Source organism: Buteo buteo, chromosome 9, assembly GCF_964188355.1.
Source record: "Buteo buteo chromosome 9, bButBut1.hap1.1, whole genome shotgun sequence".
Classification (NCBI taxonomy): domain Eukaryota; kingdom Metazoa; phylum Chordata; class Aves; order Accipitriformes; family Accipitridae; genus Buteo; species Buteo buteo.
Window position 1 is genome coordinate 20,628,515 of NC_134179.1, and position 15,410 is coordinate 20,643,924.

At 41.6% G+C, this 15,410-nt stretch overlaps 1 protein-coding gene across 3 annotated transcripts; it reads left to right on the forward strand.

Annotated features, from left to right (window-relative positions):
* The first annotated feature begins 10,080 nt into the window (after positions 1-10,080).
* On the forward strand, positions 10,081-14,983 carry TMEM17 (transmembrane protein 17). Of its 3 annotated transcripts, none has more exons than XM_075035596.1 (4): positions 10,081-10,257; positions 13,427-13,530; positions 13,786-13,899; positions 14,304-14,983. In XM_075035596.1, the coding sequence occupies exons 1-4, from the start codon at positions 10,155-10,157 to the stop codon at positions 14,643-14,645; spliced, it is 663 nt and encodes a 220-aa protein (XP_074891697.1). In that variant the 5' UTR covers positions 10,081-10,154; the 3' UTR covers positions 14,646-14,983. The 3 variants fall into 3 exon arrangements, with proteins under 3 accessions (XP_074891697.1, XP_074891698.1, XP_074891696.1); XM_075035597.1 differs by having other exon boundaries at positions 10,140-10,237; positions 13,398-13,530; XM_075035595.1 differs by lacking the exon at positions 10,081-10,257 and adding an exon at positions 10,632-10,827.
* The last annotated feature ends 427 nt before the right edge of the window (positions 14,984-15,410 follow it).

Below are 15,410 nucleotides of genomic sequence, written 5' to 3' on the forward strand. Positions count from 1 at the left end.
CAGCTAAAGTCTACATCTTGACATCCTGCCCATGTCAAAGTGAGAAAAGTTGAGGCACAAAGGGATCACGGTAAAGCCTTTGCTGCTATCCAGACTCATGGTCATTATCCTTTCTGCAGCATTCCTACATGAAAAGTATTCCCCAGCCTAGACTCAGCAAAGCTCTTAAGCACATGCTGAACCCAGTTAAATCAAGACTGGACGAGAAACAAGCTCTTATTGCATCAGGAGTTACAAAGCTCACTACAGAAGTGCCTAGTGAAGTTGCATGGCTTGTTTCATGTGAAAGGTTAAAGCTCTTCCTTACATGAAAAAAATAAACCACATCTTTAACCCACTTCAGCAGCGTGCCCAGTGCTGTCAGGACCTTGATCACACACAGGACTGAAAATACAGCTACACTAATTGTCTACTTTTAGCAAAAATAAGTCAGCTTATTTTATTATTCCAATAAAGGAATTACAGCTTTTTACCCATTGCACTCCAACTCTAGCTGATGAGCTTTCTCCCCCAAATAATGTGGCATTCTAAAGTTTAGTTTAACTTGGCACTTCTCTCTCCTTTGAAAGGCATACAGCAAAAAGCTGCTCTAAAATATTTGCCCAGCAGAAGTTCACTCTCACAGAGTAAAGAACCATTGCAAACAGAATGAAAATAACGGAAGGATAAATTATTCAGTTGATTAACTCCACCCTTCACCAGGATGAGATTTTGGGACATAATGGCTGGAATAAGCCCTGTCAGTCCAGGCTCTGAGGCTGCAATTCTCCCTCCTGGCAATGCAGAATGCACCCTCAGCGTGAGGCTGCTTTAAGGCAGCTTTGTGTACATCTAATCTACGGCTGCCAGATCCTAGGCCCAGTCGCCCATGCAAGCTGGGTCAATCTGTAAGCTCTTCTGTGCCATGTGTGCTGCCAACAGACGTTCCCACAAGCAAGGGTCAGTGGGATTCAAGAATAATCTCAACATGTCACCTTCTGCCAGGACAGACTGCTGAGATGGGACTGTCTAGCAATTTTTTTCAGTTTCTCTTAAACTAGAACTCCTTGAGGCAAGGCTGAATGTCAAGTTGGAGGTCCCGAAAGCTTTAAGACTAATTTGGAAACTCAAACAGCTAACCCAGATCTGATGTTAAAGGCTCTCCACATCTGATAACTGAGACTTTTATAATAAACAATCTTTATGAGGACTGCTTGAATTCACCTCCAGGGTTCTTTGGTCTTACAGCTTTGTAGAAAAATCATCTCCTTTATACTATAACACACTCAGAAATCCACTTTCAGCACAGGAACAAATACTGACTTATACTCCCTCTGTCTCAAGTAGCTGCTTGCCTTTTTTATAAACAAATTCACTTGCAGTAACTATTAAGCAGTAACAAGTCTCCTAGGGAATGTTATGTTATGTATGCACATGATACATGCTAGTGTGTTTTAGGAAAGTGATACAGAGTTTGGAGATTAGGGGATAATAAAATGAAGAGAAATAACTCCTCATCTAATTCTTCAAAGGAAAAGACCACTCAGAAAAAAATGCGGATAGACTCCAGCCTTATAGGAATTTCTTTCCACTCTACATTTGGCATCACGTTCTTTCTGATTTCTTTACTCAGGCATATTTTCCTTCAGGGAAAATACATTACAGTTAGAACACTACCCAGGATTTCATAATATGCATTTATGAAGTTAATCATACTCGTGTGTCTCAAGGCATCTGTTAATCTGGGCTGGTAAATTCCTAATTATCCTTGCAGGACAGAAATATCAATCCTGAGTCCTAGTACAGTGGGTTGCCACATTTAACGTTCAAGGAAAGAACATGTTCTTTAGGTGTGATCAATGAGGGCTGTCTGGTACCACAGTGGGAAATTTGCAATGTACACCAAAACTATTCTAGTGTATTCATCTCCTAAATCTTTTCCCATCTCTGCCTGTTAGCTTTCCTCTCAAGGAAATCAGGGGAGACCTACTGTAATAAACATCTAGCATAAACAGACATGGATCTGTTCAGCAAGATTTGTTTTACTTACAGAAGAGCAGAGGAGAGAACATACAATATAGAAATGAAAAGGTAGCTGCAGAAGGAAGCAGTTAAGTAGCTGCATGTGCATGGCAGGTAGGATGAGAAGTAAAGGACTAACTGAAAAAAGCATGACTTAGGCTAGATATTAGGACTGTATTCATAATGATACAGTCAGTTGATCAACAGGATAGATTTGCCCAGGAAGGCTGAATAGTCCTTGTCGTTGGAGAGGTGTGGTTTGGACATGGTTGGCCTGGCTTTGGGACAGGCGGATGGAGTTGCCTCTCCAGGGCCTTACTGATTTACACAGAGGATTTTAGGCAAGTCACAGATCTGCCATGTTACACCAGACAAGACCTAGTGGATATTCATGATTTTTAAAAAGCAAAAGTGACTAGCTGAATAGAAATCAACTAGTCAAGTTGACTTCATTGATTTCCACCTCCCATTTTAATTACTTCTTACTGCTCATCATGGCAAAGTACATAATTTGTCACACTGTCAACACAAAGCCTACAGCACCTCAGCACAGGTCTTTCCTCTCAACTAAACTGCTGCAACTCAGTGATGTTACAGAGGTAAAAAAATCTGGCCCAAACTGTGCTAAATGCAAATGAAAGGAGAAAGAAATCACAGTGCAGTGGCACTTCACAGCAGGTTCTAGCTTTTCTCATGGGTACCTCTGGTTGTCTTTTAAACATGTATAAACACAGTATGTATTTGCCTCTTGATATGGATGCTGCAGTTTAAAAACAACACTTCACCTGCACAGTGAACTCAGTTCATTTCTAATTAGAGCTGCTGCACCAGCATTTAATGTTTTAAAACACAGTTGCAGTAAATCCTGCAGCTGTAAATTCAATATTTCATAAAGGCAGGCAAGACCTTGTAGACAGAGTCTGAGGGAAAAATTTGCTCTTGAGTCCTGTAATAAAGCGTTTCAGGGAAAAAAGAGGACAAGCAAGCAAGCTGGATTTGATCCTTCAGTCCTGCCTCCTCCACCATGAATGGGAACAATGCAGCATTCTGGAAAGGAATTCCTTGATTTTAAGCAACATCATTATAGTAAAAATCCCTTTAGACTTTCTCCAGTCTTAAGCACCACTTTATAGATTCTGGTTACATGAAAAACCCCATCTTCAAATGACAAGTAGAAATTTTACATTTCAAAGACAGCAGACTGGAGAGTTGTTCAAAATGATCATTCATACTATGACAGCAACCAGTATCACAGCTGAGACTGAGGTATAATGGCACAAGTAGCCAACATGTACCCACAAATAAGAAGCCCCTGCCTTAAATAATTGAAAATGTAATAAAGAAAGAATTAAGTGCTCTTTGGAACTTTGGAGAGTCACTACACTCTTTCTTCTTACTACTTGATGAAAACCTGAGCCAAGTTTGCTTTGTTTGGAAACACAGCGAAGAGCGTGAAGCTAACAGATTACGAACAAAAATAAATATGGAGCCAAATCCGCATCCCAACAGAGAGATACCATAGAACGCAGTGATGCTGCACTAACATCCCCAAAAGCATAACCCATGATGTTTGAAGCTAAAGGCCTTGAACCAGAACTCTGCTTCTATGCCTTAATCTTAAGCAGTAAGACTTGTGGGATTTCCAGTCATTCTCACAATCCTTTACTCTCACAAGTGTTGGCCTAGACAGGAAGAACAGATAAAGGAAACACACTGATGCTGACTTGACAACACAACATGTACCTTTACATTCAGCAAAGCTTTAAAGCAGAGGGAGAGTTTGCTCTTGTTTGGAAATCCAAATTTAGGGACCCAAATGCATATCAGAGAATCCAAATATCTGGCCTCAATTTAGGGCACTGCTGCAGCTCCCACTGAAGCTGCATTGATGTTTTGACAAACTTACACTTTTGAAATTAGGCATTTACGTAACTGCCCAAATAGGAATTTAGAAACTAAAAATAAAAACCCCAACCCTGCGATTAGTTTAACTAAACAACAGTCCTCTGCCTAGTGGCTTTTTTTTTTTTCTTTTTCTAAATGATCAAATTACTAATGTTACCCCATATCACTCAGGGTTTCGGCTTGAGCTAATTGCAAAGGATGTGCAAAACAGCTATTACAGGGAACTGTCAGCAGCATGCAATAACAAAATAAACCCTGCCTTTGCATGGGTTTATCATAATGCTCATGCATGCCACTTTGGAGTTAAATTTTTAAATACCAACACTCTCGGGGCCCAGATCCCAGGAAGCATTTTGCAAAAGTTACACTCAGTACAGGTAAAGCATCTGGTGTGATGCCCAGGGAACACAAACAGCCCAACTATCTGGGGGAGCTTGGATCCACAAAACAACCTCTGGGAGAGCTTAGATCTCTGTAAAGTGTTCAGTTTTCAAACAGCTGGACACCTTGATTTAGCAGAACAACTAGACTCTACCAGTAATCAGAGGAGGACAGACACATGCAGCAAGCACATTACTCCTTCCCACAAACAGCCTTCTGCGGGAACCCACCACAGATGTGAAGCCTCTCTAACTAGTTTGGATTGTATAAATAATATTTAGACACCTCAATTACCACAGAAAAGACTACCTCGCCCACCTATGCAAGCAAAGATGGGACCAAGACTAAAGCCATCAGATCCTCTGCCATAAAGATCCTCCCACACGTACTCCCCGCAAACTGCAGAGGTCTGCAAAGCGACTCTAGAGCCAAAGCAGGATTCTCAGTGCAGACGTCTGCACAAAGAGAACAGTGCAGCTATTCCAACCACACACCAGACAAAACACTATTTGCTGAGAATTACTGAGAGCCCCCACCACATTCCTGAGTACCTCCAGAAAAAACAAGTCTCAAGCCTCAGTAAGTCTCAAGTCCTGCTCAGATCTGCAGGCATGACTGGGGCAGAATTTATCCCCAACAAGGTCTGGAAGCAAAGGAAGAACATCATTTTGCTGACAAAACTTGGCATGAGACAAATAAAAAATGGTACCCAGCCTGTTTGCAGTGTTATAACATGGTGTTCGCTCACTATTCCAAATCCACCTTTTGAAAGTAAGGGGCCTCTTGCACTTGCCAGGTCATCCAGAGAGTCCTTTAAGGGCACATCAAGGATCTTCACAGAAGTGAGAATCTGGCTCAAAATCCATCCATTCACAGTAATCTCCTTGTATATCACAAAAATCTGGAGTACTTTTGCAACACAAATTGTAAAACTTGTTTAATAGCTCTGTCAGCCTTGAGAGTTTCCCAACATGTTTGACAAAACTACAAATCAACAATATAAAACAAGCTAGTGAGTGGTTCTAACTAAATGCCAAGTACAGCAAGAAGAAAATCAATCCACAGGAGCAAGTAATAGTCCCTTTTTTTTTCTTCCTGCTGTCTTTATGCTTAAGACTAAAATAGCCAAGATACATTTAATGCATGGAATGACTGCAGCAATATGTAATACTTGAAACAGGGGCCTGGGATAAGTCTCATCATCAACAATAATTGTTTACCAGACACAAATATCCTGTAGGTGTTAAATGAACACTAGGGACTAGTGTACATGTGACACAGAGAAAATATTGTCCTGGGGTATTGGAAGCCAGGAGCACAGCTGTGAAATTGCTCTGGCAGACACTGTCACAGCTAATAACATGATCCTTTCAAACACACACATTAGAGTCTTCATGGCATTTGTAATTTGTTGAAACTCCCAATCCGTCACTTCATTCTGAGGACATGAGGAGAAAGCAAGCCTGTACTCTGCTTGCCTGCACATACCTCGGCTCACCAGCACTTTTTACATGTTTTACAGCACTTCTGCTAAAACGCTGAGCAGGTATTAAGGGGCAAGCAAGGAGGAGAGTGATTTCTGTTGCTTGCATGGCAAGCAACTTATGGCTACATAAGAGACAGCAGCACAGGCATGCCAGGGAAAATTGCATTTGTGAGATTCCTCACCCGCGTATTCAGAAATATAGCAATTGTGATTCAGGTGCAAAGATAAACCACTGGCACCATTTAAATGAACTCTTGTGTTTCTGAAATGCCAACTGTAAAAAACTGCCGATATTTAATTTCATTAGATATACTGCATCTGGTGTTTATGGCTTAGTGCTGTTGCCAGAGAGCCCCAGGAGCTTCGGTCTGGGAGCCAAGCCAGTGTCTACCAACTTAGTTGGACTACTGTGGATACACAAAGATCCAATATTCCTCTGATTTAAAGCTTTCAGGCAGATTTTCAGAGACTTTTGTTTTATTTATAGCTAGCATGTGCGGAGAGAAATAAAACAGTGATTTAATATGCTGCACAATTATGGGCCTATTTCTTCCAGTTTCACATGTCAGTAGCTTATTTTGAAGCACAGAGAATTGGAAATCTGGTTATTTCTACCTTAACCATTCATACATGGATAGACACAAAAAAATCCAGTAATGGAACGCCTTTCCATTAAAAAAGGAAAAGGCCAAATACAGTTTTGTCACAAAATCTGGACACTTACACTATTTGTACAGATGGTCATTGTAACTGTTACAGTCACATAACAGTTAAATATTTTTTCTTCTTCCAATCCTTATGGCACAGATTTATATCCTTCTGTTACAGGAAGCACTGACTTGTCAATGAAGATGCTCTGGTGTTCTGATCCTTGAAGTTTTAAGATTCTCTTCTGCTTGAAACTGAAGTGCTCTCCAACCCTCCCTACAGAAAATCAGAAGAATTCTGTTCAATACATTGACAAAAACCTGTATGCCTCAGTCTAAAGAAAATTAAACAGAATTAGTAAAATAAAGTGTATATATATTCCATCTTCAGGGAATATTTTAAGCATAGACAAAAATATTAAACAAAAGTGTGCACAATTTTATTTCATGGGGACATGTAGGATCTTGGCCATTTGCTGAAAATGTAAGGCTGCCAAATATCACAGATTCACACCTTGAGTCTGGAAATTGAGTTCACATGGCAAATCCATGCATTTCTTGTGGTGTCTGCATTCCACCAGCCTTTCCTTTACCTACTACTCAGTTTTACACTTCACTGACTGCTAAGCTGGATTGCTTCACAGTTTTTGAACAAGGAGAGCCCAATTTTGCAAAGTCCCACTGACTGTCACAGAGCTGCTGGCAGAATACCTGGCTGTATGCTTGACAGGTTTTCAGAATTGGGGAACATAAGAAAACCAAAGTGTTTGGGAGATCAGGGCCCCCACTCAAAGCCACTGGCATCAGGAAAAGGCATAATATTGTGCAGTTCAGGCAAAACTCTTCCATTCTTTCATTCTGAAAAAGTAATCAAAAGGAAAATCCTTAAAGGCTGAACTTTTACAGGCCACCAGATTATACTACGAAAAAAACCTGAGACTTCTGTGAATATCTGACTTAATCAAAACCCTGGCATACTTTTAATTCATATAAACCCGTTCCTTGTGTCTAATTAGCTGAGAGTATGGGACTAGTGTTTCCCTAACTTAAAGAGTGGTTAACCAGATCCAGACTAAGGCAACAATAGTAAAACAAGGTTTCAGGCAATCTCATTAGAAATCTTGCATAGATTCATCATCTTGCCACTGTCTATAGCAGAGAACTTTATGGTGAGATTTGCTAGATAGTGCAAGAGTCACCATTATAGTTGTTGAGCCTGACAGGAAATACATTTCTAGCACCTAAGGGTAATTAGCAAGATAACAAATATAGACTGCACTTTTTAAAGTTCAGAAACCTATCTAACATTAATGCTGTTTTTCATAATGCTTCCTCAAACCTAACAGTGATCTTTAAACTCTTCTATTATTTATGAGGTAGGTAGCCAATTATCAGGCATCCACTCACAGATTTTTATCATTGAAACTGCAGCATACCTCTAGTGCCTTCACAGCTCAGAACTTTGAGGTCCACATCTGGCTAGGACACAACACGACATGTCTATGACTGCAGCTTGTGTTGCTTTACCCACCCCCAAACAGGCTAGCTAGCACAGGCATCACAGTCACTATGCTGGTTATGCGGGAGCTTCACAGTTCAAGATAGTCAGGTCAAAAAAAACTGAAAAATACTCTGACTTTTTACCTTTACTAAATTATTTGCTTCTAGAGCTGTCTTGCTAGCAAGCCTGAGCTACCTAGTTCAAAGATAGACCAGGTAGCATTGCTAAGCTGCGGTCACTGCTGTACAGACACATCTTGTATGACAAAAGCTGTATCACCTCTTTTCTTTTACCTTACATTTTGATACTTTGTAAGGAGTATTTTTCACTGGATGACTTATCTGTCTGCTTATGTCCAGGATGTGCTGAATTACGTGCCTTTTTCTGTAATGTGCCTGTTTCAACACAAACTGCAAACAGCATTTCACAGGACTCAACTTTTCTTGTTCTGTCTTATCTGTAAAATAGGGATAACACTTACCTGTGTTTAAAATGTTATTTTCTGGAGTACTTAAACAGCAAAACCCGCTGCCCTCCCTGCCTCTAAGGGGACATTGCACAGCATCCCTTGAAATTCTGGGCTATCTTTAATTCCTTTTTCCTTCCCATCTGCTGCCATTATTTTAAAATCATTTCCTCTTCCTTTCTTCTGAAGGTCTTCAGGTTTTTTTTAATTCAGATTTCTGCTGGCATACCCATGTTTGGAAAAGTTCTTTGAAAAGTATCTGTTGTCAATACCACATCAGTCATCAGCTCAAAAGCCAAATGGATTTCTCAGAACTCCTGCTTGTTTAGCCATCTTTCTCTGTAGTTCTCCCAGTGGGACAGAATGAAATTAAATTTAAACTAGGCTTTAAATTATTTAGTCAGAGATAATTGAGTTTGGAAAGTCATACTGGAGAATGATCACCCAGGGAAGTAGGTAAATATGATTTTTGGGGGGGGGGGGTAGGAGAAAGGAGTTGATGTGTCGTATTAGGTACAGTAAAATCACAAATGCTATCAGTTCTTATAGGAAAAGGCACAAGCAGCTCTTTCATCCTGATCGCGCAGAAAATTATTTCCTGCGCACTTAAGAACGGCATCCTTTCTCCTCAGAAGGAATCAGGCCCTAAGGATGCTGAAAAACCTGGTGAACAGATTACCTCATTTTTAGGGGGACTACATTTTCCAAATAAAAGAAGCAGCAGAACTTGTATTTACATTATTAACTTTGCATAATGTCATGAGGGTGTCCTATAAGGGACAAAAGCTAACTAGAATAAAACAGCTGTGTTAATCTCACTGCTGCTTTTAACTCAACAGTGACACGGACAGGCTTCCTTGAGGAAAAGGTATTTTCTAGTTTAGCTATATCTGAATCTTCATAAAGCAAGGATAATTCATATATACCTTAAGTACTAAAATAGCTCTGTTAATATCCATCCTTATTTTACTCCCCTGTCTCTCCAGCCACCATCGAGCACTGTCATTCCCCTGGATTTATCCTGACAGAAGCAGAACAGTCCTGCAACTGCTTTCCTTGGACAAGTATTTCATAATTACCTTTTCAGAACAACCCAAACCCTGCCCTAACAGACTGGAAAAAAATCCACTCCGACTGATTAGAAACGAACCAAGACATTGTAAGAGCTGAGGAAAGACAGTTGGGGCTGGCACGCACCAGCACCTCCGAGGCAAAAGGATGCTGTTTCGAGCAACTCTCACATGCTGGGCTCACTGCCGACTGTGCCACGAATGGCTTGGGGAGACCTGCCTGCTGGGTACTGCTTTTTCATTTTCCAGGGACGAAAGACAGTCCCAATAGGGCAGGAAAGCACCACGCTTGCGCAGTGACTGTGACAAGCAAAAACGTTCTCCTGCATCCACACACATATACATCACAGAAGTAAGTGGGAACGTACCTCTATGTGCGTGTAAGCGCACACCAAGGCAGCAGTGACCACTCTCACGCACATAGCACAAATAAACATGCTTTTACATCATACCAGAAAACATAAATTTCTGGGATCGGTATCTCTCCCAGAAAGCTCCACTGTAACACTGTCCCCGGGTCAGAGGCACCGCTCTCCTCTCCCCAGAGCCGGGAGAGGCCTCGCACCGTCCCGCACCCCCGAGGCAACCAACGCCCCGACCCACGGCTGGCGGGAACTCGCCAGCGCCCCCGCCTCCCCACCGCGCCTGCGCGCCCCCGCCTCGTCGCCACAGCAACGGCGGGCCGCGGCGCCCCAGCATGTCGCTGCCCGAGCCCCTGAGGAGGCAGCTGGGCTCCTTCAGCCGCACCGTCTTCACCGACAGCCACCACACCGGCCCGCAGTACCCGGGCGACCGCGCAGGTAAAGCGCAGCGCCTCGCCGGGCGGCGCTCCAGCAAGAAAAATGGCGGCGGGGGCGGCGGGAAGCTTCCCGGGAATGAAGATGGCGGCGTCAACCGTCGCCTGGCGGCCGCTGGGGCGGGACCTCGGGCTGACGGCCCTGCCCGCCCTGGGGGAGCACCGTGAGGGCTGTGTTCTCCCAGCGGCGGGGCGGCCTCGGCTCTCTCCCCGATTCCCGCAGGCAGACCCGTGCCATCTGCAGGGGTAGCCGCCTCGCCCCCCGCCCCCGCCGGGCAGGAAGGCTGAGGTGCCGGTCCCAGAGCCCCGTCGCTGTCCTCCAGATCAAGGGGGGTCCCGGGAGAGGGCCTCAGAGTAACCCTGGCCACACAGGTACCGGCCCGGCGGTGAAAAGCAGAAGTGCCTTTTAGACGAGGTCTGGTGTCATTTCAGTCGCGTGGTGGGGCTTCGTGGATGCTGTCTGGGGTAAAACTGCAGCAGCTGCGCTATGACCCTGCGCTTCCCATGCCGCGGTGTTGCAGGCCTGAGACGGGCTTAAAATATGAAACAGGGAACTGTCTTGATTTAAAAGCAGGTATGGAGAACGCTCTACACCCGCCTTTACAGCTTAGTAAGCAAGCTTGCGTAAAATATTGCAGCTAACGTTGTTACTCACACCCCGGGCACCCTGCCTGTGCCCAAATAAAAAGTAGAAGTGATTTATGGAGAACACAGAGCAAATAAAAGACCTGAGCTGTTGTTTTATGCTCAGTAGTCCTGCACAGTTAGGACACCAGGTACTTAAAGCATGAAGATGTGTACTAAGCTAGAGTTAGGCAGCAAAAACTCAAGCTTGCAATATGCCAGCTCTCTCTTTATTTTTCCAGCTCTATTGTAATGACTGATAACTGTTCCTTCATCATATTGCCAGTGAAACTTGCAGGCCAGCATGCCCCCTTTTCATACCTTTAGAGTAGCCATGAAAATAGTCTCTCTACGTAGAAAGGCTATATTCATTTCAACTGATAAATCCATTCCAAGCTGATAAAATTAATCAAAAAGTCATTCTTATTTCAAGACTCATTTTCTTTGTGTAGTTATACTGCTAAGTTACTAATTCTTCATATCATTTATCAAAACTGAAATATTTTTCTTAACTCCAGGAATAGCTTCTATTTTTAGTATTTTTTTTCTGTTTCCCATTATGAAAACTCCTATGTGAATATCCAACCCACTGAAAACAGTTGCAAATGTACCACTAACTTCTTGGAGATCAGGATTTCAAAAATTGAGTTTACACATACATACCTTAGTGAGTTGCTCTAGCATCAAAAATTGGCCATTGCAATACTCTCTGGCTTTTCCATAAATTTTAGCAATCCCAGAAAATAAGCATTAGTTCAATTTAGGGATAAAGATGAATTAGAATTGGCTTATATTGCTAAACATTCATCCAAAATAGAGTTTTAAAACTTGAGCAGAACTTACAAATACCAATGCTATGTCAATGAAACCTTTAACATACCTAAAACATTGTCATCACAATTGAAATTAGAGCTCTTGGATTCTCTGTTAAGTAACATGGCCACGAACCACTAAGTTTTCATCCAATACATACAGGGCATAAACATAGTTACCTGTAATTGGATGGTCATGGTTTTTTGGAAGATAAAACAGTGTTTTAGAATTTTATCTCAGTGCCCTCCAAAGTCCTCCTGGTGTTTAAGAACTTCATGCATTAGGACACCTGGGACAATATTAGGTAGATGGTAAAACTGATTTTGAGGTACCTATAGATTTTCATTCCTTTGCAGGTGTAAGAAAGTGTTGATGCTTAAAAATGGGATTATTAAATATATATATTCGTTGTCTTGCACCTTCTACTTCAGTATAACAAATCCCTGCCCCTCACACCCTACCCTTAAGGTCTGTCCCAGTTCTGTTCCCAAATCCTCCTCCCTTCCCATCTAGTCTAGTAGCTACCATGAATACTTCTGCAACTGGCATAAAGACTTCTGGAACAGAGTGTACCAGGCTGCATGTGGCTGGACTGGAAAAAGGGATGCCAGACTGAGATGGAACAAAGACAGGTACGAGAGTCATTGGAAGATATGGAAGGAGAAGGCAATGTCAGAAGAGAGGTGGTTCTGAGGCTGGAAGGAAGACAATGTGACTGTTCAGACTAATTTTCACTCAAATGTCACCATTGTGACAGACAGGGGCACAGGTCTTGAATACAAATCAGCAGGTCACAATGAATACTTTCTAAACTTGCTCAGGTAGTACCAAGTGAAGATGTGCCTACAGACTTCATTTGGGGAAAACATGAGAAAGGAAACCATGGGTAATTGAAGTAAAGTGAATACAGTGTCAGTTAACTAGAATATGACAATAAAATGTCACCCATTAAAAATGAATGATTCCCTTAGAATGCCCTTTTAATTTTTCCTTGTTTTAAGTCTAATCTTGTAGGCCTATTATAAAATCCTAAATATAGAACTTATTACCTGCATGTTAGAGTTCAATATTTGCTTTTCTCTACATTGTATGAATGCATTTTGTTCTCTCCAGACTTTAAAGGATAAGTTTTAGTTTGACACGTATTTGAAATTGTCAGCTCTTAAGAACTAGAAGAATTACTGACTTCTTGCAACATCGCTTCCATCCAAATGTCTATTTAAATAAAGATTGACAATGAAGAGTGGGCAATGCAAACCTGCTCTCTAGCTGTAAGTCCTTAGTCAGGAGGATCATCTACAAAATAACAATAATCCAGCATGTACTCATTTAAACTTTGGCCATTCTCTTAGGAACAGCAGTGAAATAACCACTAACTTTTCTGCAGTGTCAGTGTACAGCACTACTTGAGCTAAGCCTATCAGTCAGAGATTGTGGAGTAAGCAATAAGCCACCAGGTGATTAACAATCAGACACTCAACTTGAATATATGACTAAGTGATAAAAATTCTGTGTCCTGTGAACTGAAAGTTGCATTAGATTCCAGGAAATGGTGTAACTCAAGATAGGGTAAGAAGTCTTCCTCTGGATATATAAAAATATTTTTCTTAACATTTAATTTGGCTGGGAAGAGTGTTAATGCCCTGCTTGAAGCTCAGATGTAACAGTATCTTTCTGTCATGTTTATGGAAGTATGAAACAAACTAGGAGTAATAAAGACTTCTCTCTGTCTACAGATAATGAAATAGTTTCCAGTTTACCACTGCAGATGTCCCTCTATTTCAATGTTTATTTTTTCCCATTTTGGTGGCTCAGCACAGTTGTCATGCTCCATCTGAAGGTGAGTCCTGAAGGAAAGTGATGGTTTGCAAATGTAATATATTTCTGATCAAACACCTCCTAGTACTGGCATAGAGGTCACTGGAGTTAGAGATTATTAGGTTTATTTGGGAATTCCTTGAAACTGGATGTTCAAGACTATTTGAAAACCAGTACAACACTGTCAACTTACAGTAGCATACAGTGTCTTCATTTAATCACAAACAGCATGTTATGAAACAGCACAGCAAAACTTTTACTCTCTTCTTCCCTCTAGTATCCGGTCTTGTCAGATTACTACAAGTTCATCCTGGTCACAATCATGATCCTAGCCTCTCTAATAGAGGTCATTCGACTCTACCTGGGATACATGGGCAATCTGCAGGAGAAGGTATGTTACCACATGTATGTATTAATTTGTGCAGGAGATGTTTTTGGAGTTTAACATAGAGTGGTCTACCAATTCATCTAAGAGATTTAAGTTGAGGGGATGGTTATTTCTCTTAAGTTACAGTCTGCATCTTCTATTCCCTTGGCATCAGATTCCACTTAATTTTGTGCATTCCAAGAAGTTTTCCCTCAGAAGAGAGCCCTCTCACTCCCCAAAACTGTTTTGTCAGAAAAAAAAAGTATGGTTAAAAACACAGTATATGGAAACGTTACCTCACTTTTGCCATTTTACATTATGTGGTGGCTTTTGGAAGATTAAAAAAAATAAAATGTGTTTTTCTCCACAAAATTTTGGATTTTTTCATCTCCAACTGCCAGTTAATAGGTGATGTCTCCCTGTTATAGGTCCCTGAGCTGGCTGGGTTTTGGCTTCTGAGTCTCCTCCTGCAGTTGCCTATAATTCTCTTCTTGCTATTCAATGAAGGTCTGAAAATTCAGCCACTGGAGCGAGCAGTCCATATCGTCTTTGCCCTCTTCCTCACCTTCCAAGTCATTGCAGCCTTTGTCACCTTGAAAAGAATGGTGAACAAACTGGCAACTCGCTTCCGCCTTAATGAATTTGACCGTCTGGAGGAACATCCTGTGCCTGATTTTTACAGCCTGGGTAAAGAAGAGAGAGTAGTTTCCATGGCTTGTAGGAGCCCCAGTGCTGGCTGGACATCACACACTGAGGGCCTGAGAAGCTAACAGAGGCAGGCCTCACATTGCTACAACTCTGTTTCCATTTTGTTGGGTCATTCTTTACCTTCCTACATCAGCGATATTGAAGAATAGGTCTTGCTTAAGAGCCAACATTAAACCTCAGAGATTGGAGCTCCCCTCTCCAAGAAAAATCAAAGCCAATTACATAACTGGCTTGAGTGGACTATTTGTGGACTGTTACTGTGTAGAGTACCAACAGAGTAGATTTGGTGATTTTTACATTTTACAAAGTCATGTGGTGTTTTTAAAAAATCAGAAGCCTTTTTTCCTCACTGTTTGCACAGAATTGTTTTGTTTACAATAAATATTTTATACATGTTTTCATTTGCATTGATACCAGTTTTCTCTCTATTCTTCCAGATACATTGCACATATTTAATGTCTGGTACCTCAGTTAAGCCACCCCCCCCTCAAACCCCCCCCCCCCCCCCAAACCCAAGACAACAAAGAACCCCAAGAAATCTTGAGATCCAGAAAGAACAATAATAAGATAGTGAACAAAGACTACAGTTTCAGAGGTGGTCTTCCAGATAATTCCATCACTAGGAATTCCTTACTAATAAACTAGGGATGGAATTTTAAAAGTATTTCTTCCTCAAAACTCCTACAGTCACCTACTTTGGCTTAGCTAGAGTTTTAACTATCAACCTGTTCACAGAGGGTGGTGCAGTTTTCTCAAACAGAGGATTCAGTAAGTCAGTAACAAAATTACAGCTGTTAAAAAAATTGGTTTCTGTCACTGAAAGGCAG